The sequence below is a fragment of the Heterodontus francisci genome, chromosome 20 (assembly GCF_036365525.1).
Source record: "Heterodontus francisci isolate sHetFra1 chromosome 20, sHetFra1.hap1, whole genome shotgun sequence".
In the NCBI taxonomy this organism is placed as follows: domain Eukaryota; kingdom Metazoa; phylum Chordata; class Chondrichthyes; order Heterodontiformes; family Heterodontidae; genus Heterodontus; species Heterodontus francisci.
The window spans coordinates 11,193,608-11,206,972 of record NC_090390.1 but is presented as its reverse complement, the minus strand read 5'-3'; the positions used below and the strand labels follow the sequence as shown (position 1 = coordinate 11,206,972).

At 48.0% G+C, this 13,365-nt stretch overlaps 1 protein-coding gene across 1 annotated transcript in view; it reads left to right on the top strand.

The window, feature by feature from the left end:
- The first annotated feature begins 828 nt into the window (after positions 1-828).
- The window catches only part of slc25a16 (solute carrier family 25 member 16), a 144,279-nt gene continuing 131,742 nt past the window's right edge, over positions 829-13,365 (top strand). Inside the window, exon 1 of the mRNA XM_068052382.1 lies at positions 829-968. Within this exon, the coding sequence (XP_067908483.1) occupies positions 872-968 (97 nt within the window). The 5' untranslated portion in view covers positions 829-871. The remainder of the gene's footprint in view (positions 969-13,365) is intronic.

Genomic DNA, 13,365 nt, shown 5'->3' with positions numbered 1-13,365 from the left:
TCTAATCCTGTTCTCCTGCTTACTTCCCAAACCCTTTAATATCCCACTCAGTCTAATCCCATTCTGCCAATACTCTGATAACCTACACAGTCTAATCCCATTCTCCTAACTCTCAACATCATTTACTAGCCCTCCTAGTTTAATCACACACTCTGGCTCAAGCCCTTTAAATCACTGCCAGTCTAATTCCACTCTCCTACTCATTCTCCATATCCGTTACCATCCTCTCTCTCTATGTAGCGTCCTCGTTGTTGAGGATTGCTAATCATGGCTTCTGCCATGATACCGCTATGGAGCAAGGTGAGGAGGTAGGCCCAAGAACGAACCCAGCGATGTGGGGATTGAACCCACGCCATTGACGTTGTTCTGGACCACACTCTAGCCAACTAGCTAACTGACCCCTCTTTACCATCCTACCTAGTCCAAACCCACTCTTCTCATTCCTCAAATTCTTTAATATCTCACTAATTCTAATTCAGTTCACCTCTCCTCCTGTGCTCTTTAGTATGCCACCCAGCCTAATTTCACTCTCCTCATTCTGTTTGCTATACCGCCTAGTCTAATCCCACTCTGCTGCTCACTTTTCACACCGTTTAATATCCCATGCAGTCTAATTCCACTTTCCTGCTCATTCCCCACATCTGTTAATATCCCAACCAATCTAATCCCATTCTTCTGCTCAGTCTCCATTCCTTTTAATATCCCACCTGGTCTATTAATATTGAAAGAGAATGTTATATTTGAGAACTATAAGGGAGCAATGGTAAGACTTTGTTTTGTATGGTATCCAGTGTTCAATTAACTTTGGCTAATTTACTTTGTAGTTTTGCATGAGGATCAAACATCTTTAAAAGGCCCAGAAATTGTCGTCATGACAACAGAAGCATCCATTCCTAGCAGTGCCAAGCCTGGTGTGGGCACCCCTACTCATCGAGACTTCTTTTGGCTGCGCTCATTGGTAGCAGGAGGTAACCATGTTCTGCATAACTTATTCATAATTATAGGCCATTGTAAAAAGAAAGACTTGAATTTATATAGCGCCTTTCACAATCTCATTTTGCCGCAAAGCGCTTCACAGCCAATGAAGTATTTGTTTTAACGTATTGTAGGAAACCAATTTGTGCACAGCAAGCTCCCACAAACAGCAATATGGTAATGACCAGATAATCTGTTTTTGTGATGTTGATTGTGGGATAAATATTGACCAGGGTTCAGGGATAACTGCCCTGCTCTTCTTCAAAATAGTGGCATGGAATTGTTCGTATCCACCTGAGAAAGCAGACGGGTCTCAGTTTAACATCTCATTGGAAAGCTGGCATCTCTGACAGTGCAGCATTCCCTCATAGAGCCAACCTGGATTTTTGAGCTCAGGTCTCTGGGGTGGGGCTTCAACCCTCAATCTGCTGACTCAGGGGAGAATGCTAATCACTGAACCACGGTCGATAGTATAGGTAAATTATAAGTATGGGAATAGGCCATTTAGTCCCTCAAGCCTGCTGCACCTTAACTCCATTTAGATTTAGAGATACAGCACTGAAACAGGCCATTCGGCCCACCAAGTCTGTGCCGACCATTAACCACCCATTTATACTAATCCTACACTAATCCCATATTCCTACCACATCCTCACCTGTCCCTATATTCCCCTACCACCTACCTATACTAGGGGCAATTTATAATGGCCAATTTGCCTATCAACCTGCAAGTCTTTTGGCTGTGGGAGGAAACCAGAGCACCGGGAGGAAACCCACGCAGACACAGGGAGAACTTGCAAACTCCACACAGGCAGTACCCGGAATTGAACCCGGGTCACTGGAGCTGTGAGGCTGCGGTGCTAACCACTGCGCCACTGTGCCGCCCAATTTACCCACAGTTGCTCGATATCCCTTGATACCTTTCCCGATCTTCAAATTAAAAATTCCAATTGCCCCCCCAGCAGCCACAACCTTTTGGGGAGAGTGTTCCAGATTTCCATTATCTGTTATGTGAATAAAGTGCTTTCTAATTTCCCTCCAAGTTGCCTAGCTGTAATTTTAAGATAGTACCCTCATGTTCTGGACTCTTCCACCAAAAGAAATAGTTTTCTCTATATTTAAGAGGACAAAAGGGATTCGATAGAACAAATAACTTGATTAACGTTCTAAACTCAAAAGAATACAAGCCAAGTTTATGCAAACTGTCCTCATAATTTGACCCTCTAAACCCTGGTTTAATTCTGGTAAATCTACGCTGCACCCCTTCTGAGGCCAATATATCCTTCCTGAGTTGCGGTGCCAGGACTGAATGCAGTTCTCCAAATGAGGTCTAACCAGAGCTTTATGCAATTGTATCAATATTTCCATGCCTTTGTATTCCAGCCCTTTTGAGAAAATGCCAACATTTCATTATCCTTTTAAATTTTTTTGTACCTACCCACTAGCTTGTAGTGATTTGTGTAAATGGACACCAAAATTCATTTGCTCTTCCTCTGCTCCTAGTCTCTCACCATTAAGAAAGTATTCTGATTTGTCTTTCTTAGATTCAAAGGCTGGGCAAGGTCAAGGGAAATGGGATTAGTCTGGGGAAAGGGAACAGGGAGATGGGATTAGTCTGTGGAGAGGGAGTGGGGAAATAGAATTAGTTTTTTTTGATTCATTCATGGGATGTGGGCGTTGCTGGCTAGGCCAGCATTTATTGCCCATCCCTAATTGCCCTTGAACTGAATCACTTGCTAGGCCATTTCAGAGGGCATTTAAGAGACATACTGTGGATTCGGAGTCACATGTAGACCAGACCAGGTAAGGACAGCAGATTTCATACCCTAAAGGATGTGAGTGAACCAGATGGGTTTTTACAAAAATCGACAAAGGTTTCATGGTCACCATTAGACTGCAGATTTATTAATTGAATTCAAATTTCACCATCTGCCATGGTGGGATTCAAACCCATGTCCCCTGAGCACTAGCCTGGGCCTCTGGATTACTAGTCCAGTGACATTACCACCATGCCATCGCCTCCCTAGGGAGAGGGAGTGAGAAAAGCGATTAGACTGAAGAGAGGAGCGGGGAAATGGGACTGGTCTGGGAGAGTGAGTGGGGAAATGGGACTGGTCTGGGGAGAGGGAGTAGGGAGATGGGATTAGTCTGGGGAGAGGGAATGGGGAAATGGGATTAGTCTGGGGAGAGGGAGTGGGGAAATGGGATTAGTCTGGGGAGAGGGAGTGGGAAAATAGGATTAGTCTGGGATGGGCGAGTGTGGAAATGGGATTAGTCTGGGGTAAATGAGGAGGGAGATGGGATTAGTCTGGGAGACGGCATGGGTAATGGGATTAGACTGGGGAGAGGGAGTGGGGAAATGGGATTAGTCTGGGGAAAGGGAGTGGGGAGATGGGATTAGACTGGGGACAGGGAGTGGGGAAATGGGATTAGTCCGGATAGAGGGAGTGGGGAAGTGGGATTAGTGTGGCGAGAGGGAGTTGGAAAATGGAATTGGTCTGGGAAGAGTGACTGGGGAAATGGGATTAGTCTGGGAGAGGGAGTGGGGAAATGGAATTAGTCTGACGTGAGGGAGTGGGGAATTGAGATTAGGCTGGCAAGAGGGAGTGGGGAGATAGGATTTGTCTGGAGCGAGGGAGTGGGAAAATGTGATTTGTCTGGAGCGAGGGAGTGGGGAAATGGGATTTGTCTGGAGAGAGGGAGCAGGGAAATGGGATTAGTCTGGGAGAGGGAGTGGGTAATGGGATTAGATTGGGGTGAGGGGATGGGGAAATGGAAAATTGCCTGACGAGAGCGAGTGGTGAAATGGGATTTGTCTGGGAAGAGTGAGGGGAAAATGGGATTTGTCTGGAGAGAGGTAGTGGGGGAATGTTATAAGTCTGGGAAGAGCATGTGGGGAAATGCTATTTGTCTGGACAGAGTGAGTGGGGAAATTGGATTAGTCTGGAAAGGGGTATTGGGGAAATGAGTTTAGTCTGGAGAGAATAAGTGGTGAAATGGGATTAGTCGGACGAGAGGGAGCGGGTAACGGGATTAAACTGGGGAGAGGGAGCGGGGAAATGGAATTAGTCTGGGAGAGGGAGTGGATAACAGGATTAGACTGGGGAGAGGGTGCGGAGAAATGGGATGAGACGGGGAGAGGGAGTGGGAAAATGGGATTAGACTGGGCAGAGGAAGTTGGGAAATGGGATTAGTCTGGGAAAGAGACGGTGAAATGGGATTAGTCTGGGCAATGGGAGCGGTGAAATGTGATTAGTCTGGGAAAAGGGACTGGAAAAATTATAATAGACTGGGAGAGGGAGCAGGGATGTGGTATTAGACTGGGGTGAGGGAGTGGGAAAGTGGGATTAGTCTGGGAAGAGTGAGTGGGGAAGTAGGATTATTCTGGAGAGAGGGGAAGTGGGATTATTCTGGAGAGAGGGGAAGTGGGATTATTCTGGAGAGAGGGGAAGTGGGATTATTATGGAGAGGGGGGGAAGTGGGATTAGTCTGGAGAGAGGGAGTGGGCAAAGGGAGAAGTCTGGGGATAGGGAGCACAAAATGGGAGTAGTCTGGGAAGAGTGCTCGGGGGAATGGGATTAGTCCAGGGTGAGGGAGCAATGAAATGAGATTATTCAGGGAGATAGAGTGGGTTATGGGATTAGATTGGGGTGAGGGAATGGGGAAATGGAAATTTGCCTGACGAGAGGGAGTGGGGAATAGGGGTTAGTCTAGAGAGGGAGTGGGGAAATGGGATTAATCTGGAGAGAGGGAGTGGGGAAATGGGATTAGTCTGGAGAGAGAGGGTGGGGAAATGGGATTAGACAGGGGAGAGGGAGTGGGGAAATGGGATTAGTCTGGAGAGAGGGAGTGGGGAATTGGGATTAGACCGAGGAGAGGGAGAGGGGAAATGGGTTTAGTCTGGAGAGAGGGAATGGGGAAATGGGATTATTCTGGAGAGAGGGAATGGGGAAATGGGATTATTCTGGGCAATGGGAGTGGGGAATTGAGATTTGTGTGGTGAGGGAGTGGGAATTGGGATTAGTCTGGAGAGAGGGAGTGGGGAAATAAGTCTGGAGAGGGAATGGGGAAATGGGATTAGTCTGGGCAATGGGAGAGGTGAAATGTGATTAGTCTGGGAAAAGGGACTGGAGAAATTATATTAGTCTGGGAGAGGGAGCAGAGATGTGGTATTAGACTGGGGTGAGGGAGTGGGAAAGTGGGATTAGTCTGGGAGAGTGAGAGGGGAAATGGGATCAGTCTGTAGAGAGGGGAAATGGGATCAGTCTGTAGAGAAGGGATGTGGGATCAGTCTGGAGAGAGGGGAAGTGGGATCAGTCTGGAGGGAGGGGAAGTGGGATCAGTCTGGAGGGAGGGGAAGTGGGATCAGCCTGGAGAGAGGGGAAGTGGGATCAGCCTGGAGAGAGGGGAAGTGGGATCAGTTTGGAGAGAGGGGAAGTGGGATTAGTCTGGAGAGAGGGAGTGGGCAAAGGGGAGAAGTCTGGGGATGGGGCTAACAAAATGGGAGTAGTCTGGGAAGAGTGACTGGGGGAATGGGATTAGTCCGGGGTGAGGGAGCAGTGACATGAGATTATTCTGGGAGATTGAGTGGGTAATGGGATTAGATTGTGGGGAGGGATGGGGAAATGGAAATTTGCCTGACGAGAGGGAGTGGGGAATAGGGATTAGTCTAGCGAGGGAGTGGGGAAATGGGATTAATCTGGAGAGAGGAAGTGGGGAATAGGGATTAGTCTGGAGAGATGAGGTGGGGAAATGGGATTAGACAGGGGAGAGTGAGTGGGGAAATGGTATTAGTCTGGAGAGAGGGAGTGGGGAATTGGGATTAGACCGAGGAGAGGGAGAGGGGAAATGGGTTTAGTCTGGAGAGAGGGAATGGGGAAATGGGATTATTCTGGGAAGTGGAAGTGGGGAATTGAGATTAGTGTGGTGAGGGGTGGGAATTGGGATTAGTCTGGAGAGAGGGAGTGGGGTAATAAGTCTGGAAAGAGGGAGTGGGGAAATGGGATTAGTCTGGAGAGAGGGAATGGGGAAATGGGATTAGTCTGGAGAGAGGGAGTGGGGAACTGGGATTAGATGGGGAGAGGGAGTGGGGAAATGGGACTAGTCTGGAGAGAGGTAGCGGGAAATGGGATAGTTCTGGGAAGAGGGTGTGGGGAAATGGGATTGGACGGGAGTGGGAGTGGGGAAATTGGTTTGTTCTGGGAAAAGGGAGTGGGGAAATGGGATTTCACGGGGAGAGGGAGTGGGGAAATGGGATTAGTCTGGAGAGAGGGGGGTGAATTTGGATTAGATTGAGGAGAGGGTGTGGGGAAATGGGATTAGTCTGGGAAGAGGGTGTGGGGAAATGGGATTGGACAGGGGAGAGGGAGTGGGGAAATGGGATTAGACTGGAGAGAGGGAATGGGGAAATGGGATTAGTCTGTGAAGTGGGAGTGGGGAATTTGGATTAGTGTGGCGAGGGAGTGGGAAATGGGATTAGTCTGGGAAGAGTGACTGGGGAAATGGGATTAATTTGGGGTGAGGGAGCAGGGCATTGAGATTAGTCTGGAAGAGAGAGTGGGTAATGGGATTAGCCTGATGAGAGGGAGTGGGAAAATGGGATTAGTCTGTGAAGAGCACACGGGGAAATGGGATTAGTCTGGGAAGAGCGAGTTTGGAAATGGGATTAGTCTAGAGAGAAGTACTGGGGAAATGGGATTAGCCTGTGAAGAGCAAGTGTGGAAATGGGATTAATCTGGGAAGAGTGAGTGGGGAAATGGGATTAGTCTGGAGAAAAGGAGTGGGCAATGGGATTAGTCTGGGAAAAGGAAGCATTCAGTGGGATTAGGCTGGGGAGGGGGAGTGGGGATTTGGGATTAGTCTGGGAAGAGGGAGCGGGGAAATGGGATTAGTCTGGGGTGAGGGAGCAGGGAAATGGGATTAGTCTGGGAAGAGCCAGTGAAGAATTGGGAGCGGTCTGGGGAGAAGGAGCATGAAATGCGATTAGTTTGGAGAGCACGAGTGGGGAAATGGGATTACCTGGGATGAGGGATTGGGGAAATGGAATTAGTCTGGGGAGAAGGAGTGGGGAAATGGGATTAGTCTGGGGAGAAGGAGTGGGGAAATGGGGTTAGTCTGTGAAGTGGGAGTGGGGAATTGGAATTAGTGTGGCGAGGGAGTGGGAAATGGGATTAGTCTGGAGAGAGGGAGTGGGAAAATGGGATAGGTCTGGGAAGAGTGACTGGGGAAATGGGATTAGTTTGGGGTGAGGGAGCAGGGCATTAAGATTAGTCTGGAAGAGAGAGTGGGTAATGGGATTAGCCTGATGAGAGTGAGTGGGAAAATGGGATTAGTCTGTGAAGAGCACATGGGGAAATGGGATTAGTCAGGGAGAGCGAGTGTGGAAATGGGATTAGTCTAGAGAGAAGTACTGGGGAAATGGGATTAGCCTGTGAAGAGCAAGTGTGGAAATGGGATTAATCTGGGAAGAGTGAGTGGGCAAATGGGATTATTCTGGAAAGAGGGCGTGAGGAAATGAGATTAGTCTGGAGAGAGGGAGTGGAGAAATGGCATTAGTTGGGGGAGTGAAAAAGGCTTTCATTTATGGAGTGCCTTTCATGATGTCCCAAATGCTTTACAGCCGCTGACGTACTTGTGAAGTGTAATCACTGTTGTAAGAAACATAGCAGCCAATATGTGCACTGCAAGCTGGATGTGATAATGGCCAGATGATCTTTTTTCAGTGACGTTGATTGCGGATAGTTATGGGCCATGGGCCCATAGCTCATGCTCCTACATCAGAAATAGGAGCAGGCTATTCGACCTCTCGCGCCTGTTCTGCCATTCAGTACTGATCTTCCACCTCAACTCCACCTTCCTGTACTATCCCCAGATCTCTTAATCCCATAAGTATCCAAAAATCTCTTGCTGTCCGTCTTGAATATGCTCAATAACTCAGCATCCACATTCCTCTCTGGTAGGGAATTCTGAAGATTCTCAATGTTTGAGTGCCTCACCTCACCTCCGTCCTAAATGGCTGGTCCCTTATTCTGAAACTGTGATCTCTACTTCTAGATTCCGCAATCAGGGGAAACATCCTTCTTGCATTTATTGTGTAAAACCTCAAGAATTTTGTATGTTTCAATGAGATCGCCTCATTCTTCTAAACACCAGGGAATATAGGCCCAGTCCACTCAATCTGTCCTTGTAGGTCAGTCTCCACATGGCAGGGATTTTTATTGCACTCACTCTAAGACCGACCTTCCTTTTCTACCTTCAGTAAGGAGACTAAAACTGTACGCAGTACTCCAGGTGTGATCTCACTAAGGCCCTATACATTTGCAGTAAGACTTCTTCACTCTTCTACTCCAATCTCTTCGTAATAAAGGCTAACACACCATTTGCTACAGCTGCATGTTAACTTTCTGTGATTTAGAGTCATAGAGAGATACAGCACTGATAGAGGCCCTTCGGCCCAACAAATCCGCGCCGACCGTCAACCACCCATTTATACTAATCCTACATTAATCCCATTTTTTCCTCTCATCCCCACCTTCCCTCAATTCTCCTACCACCTACCTACATTCGGGGCAATTTTTTTTACAATGGTCAATTTACCTATCAACCCTCAAGTCTTTGGCATGTGGGAGGAAACCGGAGCACCTGGAGGAAACCCACACAATGAACCCAAGTCCCTCTGATGACCAACATTTCCTAGTCTCTCACCATTTAAAAAGTAATCTTTTCTATTTTTCCTTCCAAAGTAGATAACTTCACACCTCTCCACATTATATTCCATTTGCCATATTCTTGCCCACTCACTTCACATGTCCATATCCCTTTGCAGCCTCTTCGCATCCTCTTCACGGCTTAATTTCTTAACTAACTTTGGATCATCAGCAAACTTGGACACATTAAATTCATTCCCCTCAACTAAGTCATTGATTTAGATTGTAAATAGCTAAGGCCCAAGTACTGATACTTGCGGTACCCGACTATAGTTACAGTCTACCAACCCGAAAGAGACCCAGTTTATTCCTACTGTCTGTTCTCTTCTGTTAACCAATCCTCATCCACGTTGATATATTACCCCCCCAACCCATGAGCCCTAATTTTATGTAATAACCTCTTGTGTGGTATTGAATGCTTTCCGGAAATCCAAATACAGTGCATCAACTGGTTTCCCTTTTATCTACTCTGCTAATAACTCGAAATAGTGCCTTGGGATGATTTACATCTGCCTGGGAGAATAGACAGGGCCTTGGTTAATGTCTCATCTAAAAGGCAGCATTTCTGACAGTGCAGCACTTCCTCAGTACTGCACTGGAGTGTCAGCCTAGATTTTTGTGCTCTGTTTCTGGAATGGAGCTTGAACCCACAACCTTCTGACTCAGGTGAGTGTGTTACCAGCTGAGCCATGACTGATACGCTGAGTGAGCAGAGTTGGTTGGAATTGTGTAAAATCAGTTCTTGGAAAGGGCCAACTGTCCTCCCCTTTTAGACACGTGCCGATTTTAGCATATTTCTAAAACAATCTTCAAAGAAAGTTATTCCCATAAATTGCTGCTTACAGTAATTCCAAATCAACAGACCTACATTGCCCTGCATTGAGTCCTGGTTAAATGATGATCGGGTGTCAGCGCAGAACGCCTGATTCTGTAATGCTTTATACTGACGGCAGGAGCACATGGTGTGTTCCTGCTGAGAATCATGACAAATGACTCATCTGCTGCTCTTAGTATCCTTAGAAGTCGTCTGTGTTTTGCACTGGTCTTGCCCGGATCCATTCTTATCTATCCAGTTGTAGCCAGATGCTCCTGCACCATTAACCTCTGGTGACTCTCAAGGATCTATCCTTGGACCCCTCCTATTTCTGATTCACATGCTGCCCCTTTTCGACACAATCTGAAAGCACAGCATAGGTTTCCATCTGTAAGCTGATGACATCCAGCTCTATCTCACCACTACCTTTCTCGGTCCCTCTGCAGTCTCTACATTACCAGATTGCTTATCTGGCGTCCAGTACTGGATGAGCAGAAATTGCCTCCAATTAAATATTGGGAAGACTGAAGCCATTTTTTTTTGTCCTCACCACAGATTCTGTTCCCCAGCCACCCTGGCAACTGTCCTGAGGCTGAACCAGACTGTTTTCAACCTTGGTGTCACATCTGACTGCAAGATGAGCTTTCGACCATATATCTGCGCTATCACTAAGACTGCCCACTTCCACCTCCGTATTGTCGCCTGACTGCCTCAGCTCATCTGTTCCTAAACCCTCAACCATGCTTTTGTTACCTCTAGACTTGACTATTTTAACGCAACCCAGACGATCTCAGATTTGATCCACCGTAACCTTGAGGTCATCCAAAAACTCTGCTGTCTTTGTCCTTACTTGCAAGTTTGCCTATCACCATTGTGTTTGCTGACCTACATTGAGTCCTGGTTGAGCAGCATCTTAATTTTAAAATTCTCATCCTTGTTTTCAATTCCTTCATAGCCTCGCCCCTCTCTGACTCTGTAATCTACTCCTGCCCCACAACCCTCCGAGATATCTACATTCCTCCAATTTTGTTCTCTTGAGTATCCCGATTTTAATCACTCCATCATTGGTGGCTGCGCCTTCAGCTGCCTCGGTCCTAAGCGTTGGAATTCCCTCCTCAAATCTTTGTTTTTTTATCTCTCTTTCCTCCTTAAGACATTTCTTAGAACTTTCTTCTTTGACCACGCCTTTTGTCGTCAGTCCTAAGAACGTGTTATCTGGCTCAGTGTCATATTTAGTTTAATAATGCCCCTTGAAGCACATTGAGATGTTTTAATTCGTTAAAGGCACTATATAAATACAAGTTTTTGTTGTTGTAGCTGGGGAGGGTTTTAACTAAAGACCGCAATTGTTGACAACGTGATCGGTAGGTGGCGCTGTTTTGGCACATGCGCAAATACAGCATGTGCCACGAAAACGTCACAGCTTGCGACTGTAGCAGCTGCCAGGACTAAAGATGGCGCTGCTCAAAGAATCACAGAGATGAAACCTAACAAACACGTGGCAGAATACAATGGCCGGAGTGAGAGAGTGGAGCGGGCCGAGGAGAGCAGCGCGGGGGCCGGGGAGAGCAGCGTGGGGAGACCAGCGGTAGCGGTGCCGGGGGGGGGGAGGGAGAGAAAGTGGGGGGGAGAGAAAGGGGGGGAGAGCAAGAGGGGGAGAGGGGGGGCGAAAGAGGGAGAGGGAGGGGGGAGAAAGAGGGAGAGGGAGGGGGGAGAAAGAGGGAGAGGGAGGGGGTGGAGGGAGGGGGAGAGGAAGAGGGAGAGGGAGGGGGAAGGAGGGAGGGGTAAAGAAGGGGGGAGGGGGAGAGCTGGGGGAGAGCGGGGGAAGGGGGAGAGGGAGGAAGGGGAGAGAGTGGGGGGGAGCAGCGGAACGGAAGAGGACTGCCTTTTTCTGTGCATGCGCCATAAACACAACAGCAAAAGACTTACTGGCCAGTCCCTGGACCCGGTGACACCAAGGTGTTCGCACGCTCGCTCCCCGCGGCTCTCTACGGCCTCTCGCTTCCGGCCCTCTCCATTCAGCCGTTCCCTCCAGCTGCGGATGCCCAATCCAGTTGCTTTCTCCCCTACCCAGTTGCTTTCTCTACTTCTCCACAGTACTTCAGGCATTGCAACTGTCTGGTCCCTGCATTTTGCATGCTCCCTCTCCCCACCCCTCCCCGCTCTCCCCACCCCTCCCCCTCTTCACCCACCTCTCCCTCCCCCTCTTCACCCACCCCTCCCTCCCTCTCTTCACCCACCCCCCCTCTACCATAGTTGAATATCTGAAGTGCAGTTGCAAAGTCGGGGAAATAGCATGCAAAACAAAACCTCAACAATTCTGGGTTTAATTATTGAAAAGTTTTATTAAGTTCATTAAGTATCCGAGGAACTGCTGTGCATGGATACATGAGTGCTGTGTCCAGCATTCCCGTTAGACAGACAGGCCGAGTCTCTGCTATGCACAGCTAAAGAGATTGTTCCTGGAGAGCCTTGTGGTGAATGAACGCTTGGCTCTCTATTCCACTACTGTATTGTCCATGTGAAGAAGGCAAAGTCACAAGAGTCTGAGCTCAGTCTATTCTTGGTGAATGTTCCCCAAGCGCATCCCAATGTGCATTCCCAATTTATCCATAAATGCAATGTTCCTTTCCACATCGTGATGAGCTCCGCAGCATGATCCAGTTGCCTTCGTTGCTTGAATGCTGACCGTAAGTCTCGAGGATTGTTTTCTCGACGGCATGTTTTACATGAAAAGAAGAAAAGCAAATCAGAGTCAGAGCTTGCCTCCCTCCATCCACTGAAATTACTGTTGCGCACACCTTTTTAAGTTCTGCAGTGAAGGCACCAATTGATAACGTCGCCAATGAAGCACTTATTACCCACCTCAGATGCAGGAATCATCACATCCTTGCGTCATCTCCTGCACTGCCTCCTTTGCTGGAATGCCGTCCTTAAGTGTCAAGGATTGTTTTCTCAAGGGCACATTTTACATGAAAGGAAATAATGAAAGAACATCAGTGTCAGAGCTTCCCTCCCTCCAATGAAATTACTGTTGCGCATGCTTTATGCTCTGCAGTATAGGCCAATGAATCACTTAGTACCCACCTCAGCTGTAGGAGTCAGGATGATGTAACTGCCCCTATCTCGTGATGGTTCAATGCTGCTCTCAGGGAAAACATGAATGATGTGAGGGTGCTGGAAAAAGAAGCACATTTCTTTTGGACTATGAACATAAAGCAGGCCATTTAGCCCAGCTGTTCCCTGCTAGTGGTTATGCTACTTGTGCGTCTTCCCATCCATTCCCATTTAATCCTGCCTACTACTATCAGCATCATCTTCCATTTCTTTCACTCTTATCTACCTTTGCCTTAAAGCAACACTGAGGATGGAGAATGGTGTAGCTGCACTCCCACCTCACCAGTTGTGTACGCAGCAAGAGCATTCACATTTGTGCTACCACTGGACACGGCATGCTTGTTTCTTTTAGTGCTCAATCTCTTCTTGCTGAATGTTCCCCAAGTGCTTGACCCCTTTGGACGCCTTCTCTGCTTGACAGGCAGCAGCTGGCAATTGCGGAGTCTCACAAGGCTCTGCATGGTTGTTTCAAGGGCAGATGGGGAAACATGTGGCTGTGTGTCCACGTGCACTGCTCGGATGGGTGCAGGAACAGGTGGCTGTGTGTCCATGTGCACTGCTTGGATGGGTGCAGGAACAGGTGACTGTGTAACTGAACAGCAAGGAGAGGGTACCGCAGGTGGGGGAAGTGGAGCTTTGAACAGGCAGGCGTATGTATGGTCCATCAGATCATTAGGCCAGGGGGTGAAACGCTCAGGATCCATGGATTGTGGCACGCGACTGATGTCCAGCGCATGGCCACCTCCATCCGAAG